Here is a 16294-nt window from a genome sequence, read left to right as displayed (position 1 = left end):
CCGCCTCACCTGTGTTTGCTTCTTTTGTTGGCAGGCCAAGTACCAGGTCAGTCTCAGTACGAGTCCGTCATGTTGCAAAATGTGTTAGCTGTTTATATAACCCAAAGCTTGATCTCTTAATTCATTCTTATTAATTTCAAATAACATATTTTCATACATAAATTAAAAAAAAACATGAAAAAAAATATTTCACCATTATATTCTTCAATTTCTTGTTCGTGTTTAATGCCTGGTACAACTAAATGTACATTTGTTCAGACAAATATAATGATAACAACAAAAACAGCTCATAAGAGTTTAATTTAAGAGCTGATATCTAGACATTTTCCATGGTTTTCTTGAGAATAACCAAAATCGTGATCAAGAAATCCATGGAAGATGGCTAGATGTCAGCTCTTAAATTAAATATTAATTAATAAGAGATTGGTGCAAAATTAATAAATTGCTGGTTTGCTGCATAACATACATGCTCTATATTGTTTTTGTGGTTTGAATGCAATGGCAGTGCTTTTATTTCGAAGGCGATTCACGTGCATGCATACACACCTTTCAGTTGTTGCTTTTTGTATACAAGTTAATAAATTGATGGTTTCCTGCATAACATACATGTTCTATAATGGTTTTGTGGTTTGAATGTATGTTGTGTTTGAAATAAATGGAAAAGCGAGATAATGATTGGAGCTATTTTGTTTTCTTGATGATAATTTTGGTTATTATCAAGAAAACCATGGAAAATGTCTAGATATCAGCTCTTAAATTAAACTCTTATTAGCTATATTTGTTGTTATCATTATATTTGTCCAAACAAATGTACCTTTAGTTGTATCAGGTATTAAAATGAACAAGAAATTGAAGAATACAATGGTCTAATAATTTTTTCCATGACTGTATTTGTTATGAAAATGACTGAAAAATCAATGCACAAATCATGCTTCTGCTTCTCCTTTAATGAGTAGAAGCAGAAAGGCTCGATTTTAAAGCATTATTTTTGTGTTTGCTGGTGTTCTTTGTCGCCTCCGCTCCAATTGTGGGCGTCTGAGTGTTTTGCTTATCTTATCTGCAGTATTTCATCATCATCGCACTTAATAATCACTTCATCACACTTAGCTAGACAAGCGGTCGCCACAATCAAACAGATACTCCAAAAGCTGTTCAAGTCTTTTGTACTCCAGAATGTCTGCATTAGTCTTTGTTTGGGGGGGAAAAGAAGAAGAAAAAAAACAGCATTTGTTGTTGAAGTTTATCACATTGGGAGCCATTCAATAAATGTTTGGTTCGTTATAAAATTCTGCTCGACTTCCACTTTTATTCTTGTGAATTTTCTGTCTGATCGTCTTTGTCCCCGCTGTCACCAGGCACACTAAACACACATTTAAAGTATTTGTAGTTGACCCACAGGTCTGCTCTGCACTTTCTAAAAAAGTTCCTTGTATGACATGTTGTATTAATGGCTCTGTCTTTAGCCCTGACAGCAACCCCAGAGGGACTGAGGGTTAGACAGTACCCTCCCTCTCTCCGTGTGATGCGGGGTGAAACGGCAACCCTGTCCTGTCATTTCAAAGTTGAATCCCTCAAGTATGGGGTTCAGTGGTTCAAAATGAAGTCGGAAAAGCCGCTCATCCAAAAGTCATCCAGGCAGCTGGTGGTGGAGAAGAATCAAACTTCTTCCCTGGTGATCACTGAGGTAGCACTGGAGGACTCTGGGTGGTATTACTGCGAGGTGAGCGTCCTGCACAGAGACCCGGAGTTGGGCAACGGGACCGAGCTGCTCGTCCTGGGTGAGAAATCGCTCGCTCCAGAAATTCATTAGGGGCTGCTGTGCTTGGATGATGTTTCCATGTTGGCAATTATGTCTCATTTGTATCTTTTTGTGCACCAGAGCTGCAGCGGTTAGTGTAAAGCCGCTCGATACAAGCGCCGGGGTGGACCATGCTTCACCGTAACAGGCTCAATCTATAAAAATTCAAGTCGTGAAATTCCCTCAGAGTTCATCTTTTTGCCTGAGCAGTTTCATGACAGATCTAGAAATAATCACCCCGGCACCATGCGCGGTGCCTTGTATCGATCTTGCCCAGGGAATTGAAACTCACCAGAAAACAAGGCAGGGAGGGATGGCCAAATTATTATGTGGAAATCCTTCATGCGGAAGAAAAGCATCCTTTTGTATTTCTCTGGATGCAATGTTGCCTCCACTAAATAACACTGCATTGCATGTTTTTACCCACTTTATTTAATTGCTTTATCCCAGAGTTTAATACCATTTACCATTCTATTTGTTGTGGGGAAAACATATTTCAACATTTGCCTAGATTGACTTATAAAACGATACTTTGATATTTTTAGAAGTAGGATTTGTCATGCATTTAATATTAAAATGTTTGTGCTGCATGTACTACTTTATATCATTTTTCTTCCTGTCTCAGAAGGCTTCACAAATATGCATAGTGTGCACCATGCATACATCCTCTTATACTTCCCATCAACACTTTCCCCTCTTAATTTGTCCTTGTTCTTAAATAAATCGCTGCGTTATGACTAACACCACATGTTTTTTTATATTTCTGTCCTATTTTCTCTCGCTGCATATTATTATTTGCTGCTGCAGTGACCCAATTTTCTGAATTATCTCATCTGACGTGTTTACTGTGTTTTGCACCCCTTTTCCCACTGCTAGCACCACCTTCTGCTCCCAGGCTTCACCTCCAAATTCCCCCAGACCCTCAGACTGGTCAGTGGGCTCTCTTCTGTCTCACCGGGGGATTCCACCCCAGCAACCTCACCCTCACCTGGACCTACCAGAGTGCAGCAGCCAATATCGATCACCTGTCAGTCACTAATTGCACCCTTCCTGCGTTGGACCTTCGTGGTGACCTGTTGGAACACCTGGACGGAGCCTCGGATCGGTTGGTGAACTCTACGAGCCATCCGAAATGTTTCACGATGACGGACAACCACAGTGGGGAAGTGTATCTCTTCAGTGTGTTTGTCCTCCCACAGAAGGACTCCTTGAATACAGGGATCACCTTCACCTGTGGGGTGCAGGACCACCCTGCCATGACCACCCCTCTGACAGCCTCCTTCACTTGGGGTAAATAAAAAATCATTTCCCAAATGTCATTTCAAATTGGTCTTAATAGGCATTAATTGCAAAGTTGCAGAGCCACTGGTTTACACACACACACACACACACACACACACACACACACACACATATAAGCCGTTCAGGAAATTATTATATATATGGATTGAAAAGCTGAGAATATATATTGAAACCCCAAAATATATTAAAAGTCTGAGAATATATATAGGAACCTGAGAATATATATTGAAACCCGAGAATATATATTTTAACCTGAGAATATATATAGAAACCTAAGAATATATATTAAAACCTTCGGTTAAAACCTTCAATAGTTCTTTGCATAAATGTTCTTTTTTTTTTTTTTAAAGTTACTGTTTTTGACCCGAACAAAAATGTTGCTGTGTATATATACACATAGACTATAGGTAAGAACCTCATACAACCCCACTTCAATAAATCAAAACCATCCCTTTAATATATATATATATATATATATATATATATATATATATATATATATATATATATATATATATATATATATATTACCACTTGGGAGTTTTCTTTTGATATCCTCCATGTTCAGCATCATAAACTTTCATGAGCCATCTGTCTATCACCATCTATCACAGGCTCATTTCAGCCAATCAGATCAAAGAACCGTATGATGGGAGATGGGCGAGAACATGTTTTTTCATAGAGAAAAGCCTTGAGTGCTGTTTTTTTTTCTTTCTTTTTTTTGCCTTTCTTCCAACGAAGAAATGAACAGCTGAATAAAAACAGCTGTGTTGAAAAAACTTCAATAGTTGCAGGCTGGAAAACTGAAGAAATACATCAAGCTAAAAACTGAATAGAGCTGAAGGAAACTGAAGTTTTTGATAATTCTGTGTAGTTTTATCACTACATGTGTCTCCTTTGGCATTACACATTTATTCCATTATTCGTACAAAAATATCAATAAGAGCAGTTGTTGTGTGCACGGGCACACAGACCCTTTTTAAACACATGGATATCAACAGAACTACTTGGATAGTTTTAGGAAGTTTTAGGAGGTTTTTGTCACATGCTTCGGGTTTGAGGTGGTCGGAAGAATCCAAGATGGCTGTGCTTTTATCTAGTTGCAAAGAGGAGGAAAATACTGCCAAACTATGGAAGCGCGCACAGGACATATTTGAATGTGAGTGAAATGTTTCTGTCCAAGAAGATAAAATTTGAGCACAAACATGTGATTTTTGAGTTTTAAAAACATTTGAAACATTTTGAAAGAAAGCAGCAGAAATCTGTGCAAGCACAAAATGTGAGCATGAGAAGGAGCAGTGTCACTGAAAAGGAATAAAATCATGCTCTCAAGCTTAAAATCTACACTCTTGAATCAAGATAGGATAATTCTTCCATAGCAAACAAATTTCAAAAGTTCCTAAAAAGTCTTCGGAACAATGCTATATGCATCTCACATCTGTCAAGAAGGAAGAAGTAAAAGATTTTACAAAAACAGATGGTCACCTCGCTTACACGGTGAGAGTCAAAAAGTCAAAAACATACAAGCATTGTTTAGGATTGTTTATGGAATTTGAAAATATTTAAGTTTTTTTACACCACTTGCTACAAGTGAATCATTGATAAAAAGCGTTTATAGCATAGACAGTTTAAACGGTATAAAATGGTATAAAACAGTATAAAATGGACGTAGTCACCGTGATGTCACCTGTTGGTTTGTGGCTGGTTTGAGGCATCAAGTTCAGCGTTACACTCGTCGCCATCTTGTTTCCGATACGGGGAACAGACCATATCTAGACTGTGGCGGATCGAGAGGGATCTGATCACTGACTACAGCCTCTCTACACCTCAACCTGACTGAGAGAAGTTGCTGCTAATTCATGTTATCATTAACTGGAGCATTAACTGGGATGTTAGTTTTGGCAAAAATCAAAAACAAAATCCAGTTACTGACCTCAGAAAAATGAACAGCGACTCCTTGGAGTGTCTGTTAGTCCAACCAAACGCTGAACAAGACATTTTTACTGTTTTTCTGTACAACTAAGGAAGAAACGTGATGCATTCTGGCCTCTGAGGGAAAAATTACATGAGCTAAATATTAAAACTAAGATGAGACATCCAGCAGTTCTGCTAGTCGCGATTGGAAAAGAAGAACTAAGATTCCCCTCTGTATGTGAAGCAAAACGTGAGCTATGCAAAAGGTATCCAACGATTAAAATGGGAGATGGGGCAGAGCAATCAAGGGATTTCTCCCTTTCATCTCATACTCTTCAATCTGGGAATACTACGGGAGAACATACAACAAACTTTCTTTCATGGAAAAAATACGTATGGCAGCAGGCCTAATTTTTTTTTTTATACAAATTGCGACTTGGAATGTAAACGGGCTACAGGAGGGTGCTAAAAAGCATAAAGTCCTATACCATTTAGGGAAATTATCCTCTGACATTGTCTTTCTTCAGGAGCTTCATTTCAAAACAGGCCAGATAGAGTACCTCAAGAGACAATGGGTTGGGGAAGCCTTTGAAGCTACACTTACATCGAGGAGTAAAGGGGTTGGCATTTTAATAAATAAAAGGCTACCTTTTAAATTAATATCACAACATCCAGATATATATGGCAGGTACTTAGTAGTTAGATGTGAATTGTTTGGAGAGACGTACACTCTTGTCAATATCTATAAACCTCCGACATCTGATATGTCCTTTCTAAACAAGATACAGACAGTTTTAGACAGCGCGCCAACCGGGGTCATTATATTCGGGGGAGACTTAAATAATATCTTTAGTTCAAAGGACAGCTCAACAACAACCAGAAAGGTAAACCCACCAAATAAACTCCTAAATTTCTTATCTATTAACGACCTTCAGGATGTGTGGAGGACCTTACACCCTAATACAACGGATTACACTTCTCACATGCGCAAAATAGCTACAGTCGAATTGATTATCTGTTTATTTCAGGGTTTGAACTAGAGAGAGTAGCAACAAGTCAAATCAATGACATTGTAATATCTGATCATGCATCAATATCAGTTTCAATACTATGAAACTGATATTGATGAAATTCTGAAACTGCTATTTGTTTTATTTATTTATTTATTTTGTTCTTATGTCCTTCCTGGTATCTAATATGATGACCCACAGAAATTAATAAAATAAAATTCTAAAAAAAAAAAAGAATGCAGCTTAAGGCACTTCCTGGTTTGCCTCCCTGCTCAGACTCGGAGGTTGCTGCTGGTTTAGATGCAGCCGAGAAACAGGTCACACATCGCTCCGAAGATCAAGACACACAATACTACAACGCCTCACTTCCTCCTTTTTTTCCCGTTATAAATACTACGTCACTAGAGGTCGCTGTCCAATATCAACATGAGTCGTTAAAAGCTGCATCTTCTCTCTCACAATTACCTGACCTTATCATTGAATAACCTTTGACTTCTTTGAGGAATAAAAAGTTTTCTAATGCTCACCTCTTGTGCTGATATAGATTATCATGCCAATCCAAGTCTTGAAAGTTCCCTAAACAGCAGCTCCCCCTAACCTTGTAGAAAATAAACAGGACTTCTTACTTCTTGAAACCCAAAACACTTCCTCTACTTTGTTAGTCTACAGGCAACTTCCTTCCAAATAACACAGTCTGTACTGACACAGAGTTCAGGGACGACGGGGCCTCACACACCACAAGTCGCTTGTTCAGGGTTTGCCCTACTTGACTGTTAATGTGGGTCAGACATCGATCATTCCAAGGCAACAGATTGCCTGCAATACTGCATACTTGAACAAATTAATGATTTTCCCAATCAATGTTTAAACACCTCTCCTCCTCCCAGCGAGGAGGCGAATGTCCATCAACCAAAGCCAGTCCAACCTTCCTGATTTAATCCTGTCATGCTCAATAACATGATAAGTCAGTGCTAATCAGTGTTAGTCTTTTTGCTCTAATTTCCAGATGCCTCCCCTAATGAGCTGATTGTACACTTGAACATTCTCAAGATGTGCTTCCTCTCTGCAATGACCGTCGTCTTTTTATTGGAAGGTAATGCGAGTACACCTCTTAGCAGAATTACACACAAAAACACACACAGTGGCGGACTCAGACTGTTTGGAGGGCGGGGGCGAAAAAATAAAAAGGGCACATTCTGCACAACACGGGGCCCCACCAGCACGCAAAGAGCTATAATGCATCATGTATGATGAAATAGTCCTCGTACTTGATGATGATAAGCATTAAGTTAAAAGGAGATCCAGATCAAAGTAATCAATGATATGATACTGACATTAAAACCATCAAACCGAACCATGTTATGCATCAATCTTGTGCACTTTGAGAGTTAAATTAGAGCAAAAACCTCTCATAAATTTTTTCACAGTTGGGTGATATTGCACTATAGAATCTTTATTGATATCCTATTGTGACATTTTTTGTAATCACTGCTTTTTCTCTTTATTGCAAGGGCACTTAATCATGTTTTCTAACTTGGCATCTAATTGCGCTTTTCTACTACGAGTACAGACTATTAATCAGCTTTTTGCTTCGTTATCCATTGCGGATTTTAGTACCACTTAATGTAGCTGTTCGTCATAGTGACGCCACATGAAGGCAACGCCTCTTTCGCATTCCCCGTTTGTCGGCTACCAAAGAGAGGCACCATGGCATCAGAAGGGCAGTAGAAGGGCACTCATTAAGGCATATTATCGATTTTTTTGCACTAGAGGGCACATTATCATAATTTACTATATGAAGGGGCACCCTAGAGGGCACCCACTCATTTTTTTGCACGTGTAAAGGGCAGCCAATAAGGCACTTCCTCTCGTTTTCACCACTCTTGAGGGCACTTTAGCGCGCTTTTTCAACCATGGAGGCATGAGGCCCCCCCCACCGAGTCCGCCACTGAACACACACACAATAAAAAAAAAAGATATTTAATTTTTATGATCTTGCTCTCAACAGCAGCCAAACATTACTGTATGCGGGGAAAATGATGCCACGTGAGTACAATATTCACCTCTGCCTTTGGCAAACACACACACACACACACACACACACACACACACTCACAGGGCTGTTTTTCTCACTGCCTTATCCCTGTAACCTATCACACATTGTTAGGAAAAAGTCAACACTGACGCAATAACCAATTATTGTCTTCCAGGAAATACAAAATGAAATAGGAGAGAAAACAAAAGAAGGACCGCCGGGTGTTCAGTGCAGCTCATCTCAGCCGACCAACCTTTGGCAAACAGCATCACACAAATCAAGTTCATCATCGCTGTAAAATGAGAATTCACTCTAACATCACTGTTAATTCTCAGTAAATGTCTATAATCCCCCCTCTTTCCTCTCTCATTTGAAAGTTTCCCCCCGTTGTTAAGCCTCTTGCTGTATATATTCTGCCTGGCTTTCACACACTGTATAACACTGATGCAATGTTGATTTCTCTACGCACATCAAAGCTGTTTATCTCTGCAACTCTTTATCGCCGTGGCGTGCTGACTTGCGTGTTTTTTTTTTATTTTTAGGATGTGCTCATTGTGCCGGTGGCTGGTAGTTTTTTTGCACATCTTAGTCATTCACTGGGGTCTGTGTGTCAGAATGAATGCTTCATGCATGATCCACCTGTCAAACAGATACAGTGATCAGCTCAACCTCCGCGCAGGCCTAATCCTCACAAAACAGGATTACGGTCGATGCCAGTGCTTGCTGCTGTGATTGCATTGTTTACGTGTGCAGTGTGTGGGGTGAGATCTTGATTCACGTGTTGGGGGGAAGTTCGTTTTTTTATATTTAGGGCCTGCCCACACTGCCAAAAGCACCGAATATTGCCAATGTAAGTGACCTTTAAATTTAGAGCAAGATGGTGTATCTGTAGTATAATTACATGAACAGTGTCAAAAACAGTTTTTTATTTTTAGCTCAATAAACTTTCTTTTGTTCACAATTAATCCTTTTTTTTATATTATTTCAACCCATTATCATTCTGTCCCCTTTTATTGAGAATTGGGGGTTGGGGGGGATTTGATCTTTAGGGGGAGATAGTAGGTCAACAATAAATGCCATATAGAAGTGGTGCACATAATCTGAAAGCTGGAGATCTGAAGATTAATTAAGAATAATTAATTAATTAATTTAACCTATTAAGGTGTATGTGGGTTTGATTGTCTGAAAACAGGAATGGCAAGGTGTTAAACGCCTTTTAAGTATTTCATCATTAAGGCTGTAACTATTTTGATGATTGATTAATCTGTTAATTATCACTTTAATTGATTAGTAATTGGATAAAGAGAGAAGAGCTAAATGTGATTATTTCCAGCATTTAATTAAAAAAAAGTAATGTTTTTTTCCATGACTGTATATACATTCATGTTTGTTGTTCATTTTAATGCCTGGTACAACTAAAGGTCCATTTGTTTGGACAAATATAATGATGACAACAAAAATAGCTCATAAGAGTTTAATTTAAGAGCTGATATCTAGACATTTTCCATGGTTTTCTTGATAATGATTTTGGTTATTATCAATATCTTACATCTGTCCTTGTATTCTTGTACAACGCCCTGTAAAACCTTAATATAGTTACATGTAAGTATTAATCTATTAAAGAGTGTTTAAAACACCCCCATTGTGGGACTAATAAAGGAATATCTGATCTTATCTCATCTAGCATACGTTGCTGTTTTAATAATTGCTAATGTAAAAGGGCCAGGTGCACACAAGGCCATGACACTAAAAAAAATTAATTAATGTGAGAGAAATTCCCCACATTAAATAAATGGACATTGGGCTTGCAGCCACACTGGGAATAAAAAGGAAATTTAACTAGTATATATTTAATCAGATATTGGATTTAATTCATTGTCTCTGACTAATGGAACATTCCAACAACCCCATAATATTAAGTTAAACTGCAGTAGCTTTATCAAGTGTTAGCTTTAAAACAGCTTTATCAGGAGCCGATACATGGAGAGAAAACAGAAGGACGGTATTTCTGACCTGTATTGTACCTGTAATAGTGCATTTGTCTGTTAAAACGGACACAAACTGGCAGATTCAGCTACTATAATTACCCTTAAAATTCGGTCAGAGAAACACATGAGTGATACATGTATGATGTTGTACAATATAACAACTAATGATGATGAAATCCATTGCCTTCTATGGGAGACCAGGTGTGGCTGTAAGTGGACCAAGTCTATATTTTACTCGTGTTAGAAACCTGTTACTATTCTGACGACCTCACTGAATAAAATGAGCTGCTGCGACCTCTAGGATAATCACAGCCTCATGAAACTTTACAACCATAAACTAGAGACCTAGATCATTCAGAGGGTGTGCAGCTTTCTTAGGTGTATTGACAATAATGGGGTTTCTCAGCAGTTTGTAGAACAGAAGTGCTCGTCATCCAATCACTGAAAATAAAGAAATCTCCAAACTGATCAAAGTTATGAACCAAAATCTCAGCATGGATTATTCTATGTTGTTTCAAAGGTCTTGGCATATTGATGTGATATTCTGGAGAGTTTTTCTTTTTGTTTATTTGTTTTTACCATTTTTATCCATTCTCGGTATGAATAAAATTGCATTACTGAGCACCAAATGTGTGTAGCAAATGGTATCAACCCAAAAATTGCTGCAACAACTTATGGAACAGTTGAACATGGACTGGACTTTAAAAAGCGTCCACTAATGTTATGACCCTTTATTTACCATAACAGGCTTCAATAAATAAATAAATAATTCATTAAGCCACTTTTTATTAGATATTTTTGACCAGAAAAACTTGTCACACAGTGCTGAGCTGCGTCTCAAATTAATCTTCAAGTTCACAGGTTTCAGATGATGTCACCACTTCTATGTGCCATTTATTGTTGACCTGTTATCTCCCCCTAAACATCCACTGCCCACAACCACCAAAAGGTCTTTGAATGGTGAGATTAAGAGTAGTCTCTTAGGTTCAATGTGAGGTATTTAATCTGTGCTCAGTTTGGACCACCATGCTGTTACAGCTTGTTTAGCAATGGCATCATAATTAGCCCCAATGACAACTAAACACATTTCCTCTATCTATCTTATTACTTTTCTCAGCGTGACGAGACACTTAGTAAGAAAAACGTGCAAAGGGGTGTGCTTGCAAACGTACTAAAACCTGCATCAGGTGAGAGTCTAGGCAGGGGAAGACAGTAAGGTCTGTCCCCAAAGAATGATTTATTACTTGACATTGAGCACTGCAGATATTACAACCCTCTGTGGGCTAATACAGCAGTGAACAAGACAAATCAATGCACAGCAGCAAGATGTCTTGACTGGTTAGATGGAATTAGCAAAAATGACACCGTAAAAAAAGATCTGATTAATTTACGGTAAGATACCGGCAACTGTGGTTGCCAGAACTTGAAACCATAAAAAATACAGTGGGTGGGGTTTCTACTGTAAATTTAAATGTAAATATCAGCAAAAACTGTTATTTTTTACCTTTCTTTTAAGGGTTATTGTGTCCTTGTGACATTATGGTAGATCTGCTTTAATTTTAAATTTTAAAAAGTGTGTTTTCTACAGTTTAAAGTTTTGTATTATTTCTTAATTTACTTGACTACGGTGATATTCAGTTTTTAATTGCAGGCCCTATTTCTGATGCAATTTGTGTTTTACTGTAATTTTTTACAGCGTAGTTAGATGTGTGTGTGTCCTATTTTATGTGTTTGTTTTTCTTTTTTAAATCTATCATTTTCAATTCTTCACTTTTATTGTTAAATCTAGTAGTGGCAGGCTGTAGCAACTATTTCAGCATCATTTTTTTAAATTCTGCAATATGCTTTGTGAGGCTTTCTGTAGCAGACAAATAAGGGTACTTTGTGTCAAAATTTGAGTGCTCTAACATAAAAAAAATTAAGTGAATTATAGTTATTGAGACAAAAGCATTACAACCGAATCAGTCTCCGTTCTTTTTTATAATAGATTTTAATCCATTTAATCAATTTGTTGCTGCAGCCTGAGTCATTGTATATCAAAAAGGCATCAATTCTATTACTGATATAATGGTCACATGTACGCTTATGTAATGCAATGGATATTTGCATGCAATACTCACATCTATCTCTCATAATTATAATAATATGCTTTTCAAAGAATAACATAATTTGCTTATGGAAATAAAGCATCTGTGGTTCGTCTTTATGCCGTTACTTTGTTTCCTCTTCCGTGCACGCTCACACATCACACATCATCTGACTGCTGCCTTTACAAAAGAATTTATGAGTCATAGATTATGCAAAATATATGTTTATGTGATTTGCGTATGAAAATAGTGCTTCTGTGTGCTGCGTCTTATGTAATTACAACCCGTCATGCAGTCAAACAGCTTTCAGATGCATCTTAAATGTATTTATACATATATTCATGCTTGTATCACATAAGGTATAAAACCATGTAAACTACAATCTGCATGAGATTGGTCAATGTTGCATAAAAAAGCAAATTGCATGTTAGCTGCATATATGTAATTGTATAAGCTGTCATTTTCATCAAGCTCAAATTCTCAAATCCAGATCTCACACTTCAGCTTCTTCTTTTTTCAACCGTATCACTAACACATAATGAGCATGCTGTTACAAACAGACCACACATCCTGAAACTGTAAAGAAAGCTTTATCTCTTATTGCTGAGAGGTGACGTCCACAGCTGTTGCTTAGATATATTCAATTTGTCGGTGCAGCACTCCACAACACCTGACTGCACTGATGGAGATCTTATGAAACTCTGCTGTTATGTAAGAAATATATGTTTTCCATTTGAATACGACGGTTCAAAGTGGCTTGTCTCTGTGGCATTCTCATTACACTGCATAAAAACTGCCGCGGCCTGCTCCAGACAGACAGAAATCCCTCTCTTGTTTAGTTTCCAAATCGGAAGTTCACCTGAGAGTCAAACAGGTGAACACCGTGTACAGTATGTAATAGTCTCACGTGGAACAACATAAACATGTTGTTAATTTCCTGCTCCCGAGGATGAAGTAATAACACATTAGTGAAGGCAGCTGCTGGCAGCTTTCTTCACTCAGCTCAGATAGCATTGATCTCCTCTTGTTTGTGTTCCTTATCTTTTGCAGTCTTGTTAATCCCCCCACACACTTTCGGGAGCATGTGACAGGACTTGCACCTGTTTAGGCGACTCTTAACCCCTTCCATCACACTACCCACTGTTTTCCTCACAGCAGAGGAAGAGAAGTAGAAAATAAGAGGGTCTAGACAAGCGTTAAAGGTGCTGCAGAGCAGGGCTTTGTCTCTCCAGTCAGGGCTTCTCCACGTAATGAAACCGACAATGTGCGAGACGTTGTAGGGGCCGAAACATAACGCGAACACCAGAAGCGTTCCTAGAGCCATGCCTATGGCCCGGAGGCGCCGATGCCTGTTGATGTGCTGCAGCTTGGACAGAATCCTGATGAAGTTGATGTAGCAGAAACTACTAATCAGGAAAGGGATGCAGAAAAGAACCACGCAGAGCTCCAGACGCACAGGAAGGAGGACCCTCAGCTGAGCCTCGGTGAAATTCTCATAGCACACTTCTTTCTTGGCAGAGTCAGCTGAGGCGTTGTGGCTCGAGGTGGCGTTCAAGTTCTCAGAGCCGATGAAGGGCATGATGAAGACGATGCTCAGGTGCACGAAGCAGAAAATCCAGGAGAAGATGCTGGCGGCGACGGCGTACACGGGCCGGCGCTTCAGGGTGTGCTGGATGGGGAAGGCCACGCCGAGGTAGCGCTCCACGCTGACGGCGGTGAGGAAGAAGGTGCTGTTGTAGATGGTCATGTAGAAGATGAAGCCAGACAGCGGGCAGAGCAGGTAGGGCATGTCCCACAGCATGTTGTTCATCACTTCCTGCATCTTAAAGGGCAGGAAGAGGAGGAAGAGGAGGTCGGAGATGGTGAGGTTGAGGAGCAGGATGTCGATCGGAGTGGGCTTCTGCCTCACTTTCCTGCAGAACGTGTAGAAGGCGAGGACATTGGCCGGGAAGCCCAGCACGAAGGTGATGATGTAGACGGACAGACACAGGCCAGTGTGGCACTCCTGCATGGTGGCGAAGTCACTCAGTCACTCAGTCAGTCAGTTAGGGATCAAGATATGTCACATTATGTCCTTGACTTTGGGGGGGTGGGAATAAAAACACTGCAGCACAGGGAGGTTTGATCCGTCAGGCAGTCAGAACCGCAGGAGACGACGGCTTCTTATTGGGTCAGTGGCCTGGAACAAACCCGGCGAGACAGCGTGGTTTTCCTGTCCCAACCGATAAACCAACGCTCATCGTTTCCTCGAGGGCTTTGAGCGCTGCTGATAAGAGAGAATGGAAAGAGATTACCACACTGCACAGCACACCATTTCTACCTACTGTTCATCTGACACTTAGTTTAAGAGTGCTCTGCTATACTTTTTTAATACACATTTTAGCCTACAAGCTGAAATACCACAAGAGATAAACTCTAATTCCTTTATTCTATATTCTTTCTTAATGTCCTGCTACATCCCTACTTCAGAGTTTATTGTGCAGCTGAATTATCTCTTAATGAGGAGCCAGTGTTTTGGTCTGGCACATGGGTTTGTATACAAACCGTAATGCCGTGTTATTGCTTCCAACGTGTCGTAAATACAGTACAATGATGCTTTTATCATTAACTTCCAGACCCTGTTTTCAGTGCATGCACAAATACTGGACATGTTGTGAAAATGATGACCCTCATAAACGTAATGACTTAACTACACCAGGGAAATGAGTGTCGACAAGATTCAGCTGGCACAGCTTCAAAACACACTTTTTCCCCCCATCAAAACAATATCTGAATCTAATTCCTGCATCTTATTATTATAAAAAGGAAATACAAAATAAAGGAAAAAAAGCTAATTCATTGATTCAAGAGAAAATGTAATTTTAGGGAATAATTATTTTAAGAAAAGCTAGTCTCTTACCCTTTATGTAAACAGCTGCTTCCCATAGAAGTGAGTGAAAGAGGCTCAACTCTTATAGTGCAGTGACCACAGGGGAGTTTTCATTGTTTCTTTACTTCTAACCACATGCCAGTTTGAGCAACCTGAAGACTTCCTCCTTGTCTGGTGGGTTTTTATCAGTCCACACATTCTCACCCCACCTCTTCAAACTTCCTTTTTCTACATTATTTAAAAGAAACGAAGTTGAGAAGAGAGAAAAAAGGAAGAAATTGTGGCTTACCTTATTCCTCTACGTGTTTCTTGGCACACCAACATGTAGTGATTGCTCAACTGTTTTATTTGATCTCCTCTATTCACCAGCCTCCAGCTCCTACCTGCTGTCGACCGGCCCGTCCCCTATTTACATGATAATCTAAACATCCAGCGCGTATAATGGAAATTATGATTAGGGAGATACTGCTGCAATTTATCTCCCACGCTCGCCAAACATGGTTTCCCTGGTAACAACTGGCCTTTTTTGCATTATGAGTGGTGCAGACGGTCCCTGCAAGCCTGTCTGATCACAGGTTATTAAATCATATTTAGTTATCCGTGCCCACTGCTTCTACACGGACGCCTCTTTGTTATGAAAAGGCATTTGACGCAAAAGCATTGACCTGCTGTCGGAGCTCTCCCTCCCTCTTCACAACATGTGAAGAGGCCAGCTATACGCTTCTACAAACAGATGCCAGTTTCTGTTTGAATAGCCATATACTGTACACAGTAATAAAAATAAAATGTGGTTTATTCAGAGAAGACTGTTGAGACTTGCCATTGTGTGATCCAGGGGCGGCGATGGGATTTTTGAACTGGGGGGGGAGGCGAAGCTGTCAGCAAATGATTTCAACTCAATTAGTTATTTTTCCGCTCCATGCCTTAACTCAAATATGTTTTACATTTACAAACATTTTAAATGAACTGTAGTGTATACAACAACCAACCTATTTACATAAATAAAAATAAGTTTGTACATGAAATTCCCAGTGCAGCCAAACAAATTTACTGACTTGAAGCTGACTCAATGAAGGACCCAAAAAACATCTCTCCTCCTTTCATCACCCTGAACATACTGCTGGGCAACTTATTATCTGTCCAGTCTGTCATGTCTTTAGTACCAGTGTTTCCCACAGGATTTTCTGAGAATATGATTGGGGGACCCAAACAAAGTAGGGGGGGGGGGGGGGGGGGGGGGCTCCTCTGGATAATTTTTTGTCCTAAAAGCCTAAATTTGGTGCCTCTCACA

The 16294-nt window shown here is 39.4% G+C and overlaps 2 protein-coding genes across 2 annotated transcripts; one reads left to right on the top strand and one right to left on the bottom strand.

The window, feature by feature from the left end:
- Window positions 1–866: 866 nt before the first annotated feature.
- On the top strand, window positions 867–9717 carry LOC131976582 (uncharacterized). The gene is made up of 5 exons (XM_059339682.1): window positions 867–1778; window positions 2675–3088; window positions 7031–7117; window positions 8033–8070; window positions 8235–9717. The coding sequence occupies exons 1-4, from the start codon at window positions 1448–1450 to the stop codon at window positions 8062–8064; spliced, it is 864 nt and encodes a 287-aa protein (XP_059195665.1). The 5' UTR covers window positions 867–1447; the 3' UTR covers window positions 8065–8070; window positions 8235–9717.
- Window positions 9718–12975: 3258 nt separating this feature from the next.
- Window positions 12976–14145, bottom strand: LOC131976554 (free fatty acid receptor 2-like). Its single transcript, XM_059339635.1, has one exon. The coding sequence runs from the start codon at window positions 14143–14145 to the stop codon at window positions 13138–13140; it is 1008 nt and encodes a 335-aa protein (XP_059195618.1). The 3' UTR covers window positions 12976–13137.
- Between the last annotated feature and the right edge of the window lie 2149 nt (window positions 14146–16294).

Source organism: Centropristis striata, chromosome 8 (genome assembly GCF_030273125.1).
Source record: "Centropristis striata isolate RG_2023a ecotype Rhode Island chromosome 8, C.striata_1.0, whole genome shotgun sequence".
In the NCBI taxonomy this organism is placed as follows: domain Eukaryota; kingdom Metazoa; phylum Chordata; class Actinopteri; order Perciformes; family Serranidae; genus Centropristis; species Centropristis striata.
Note: the sequence above shows the minus strand (reverse complement) of the source record. Positions and strands in the feature narration are given on the sequence as shown.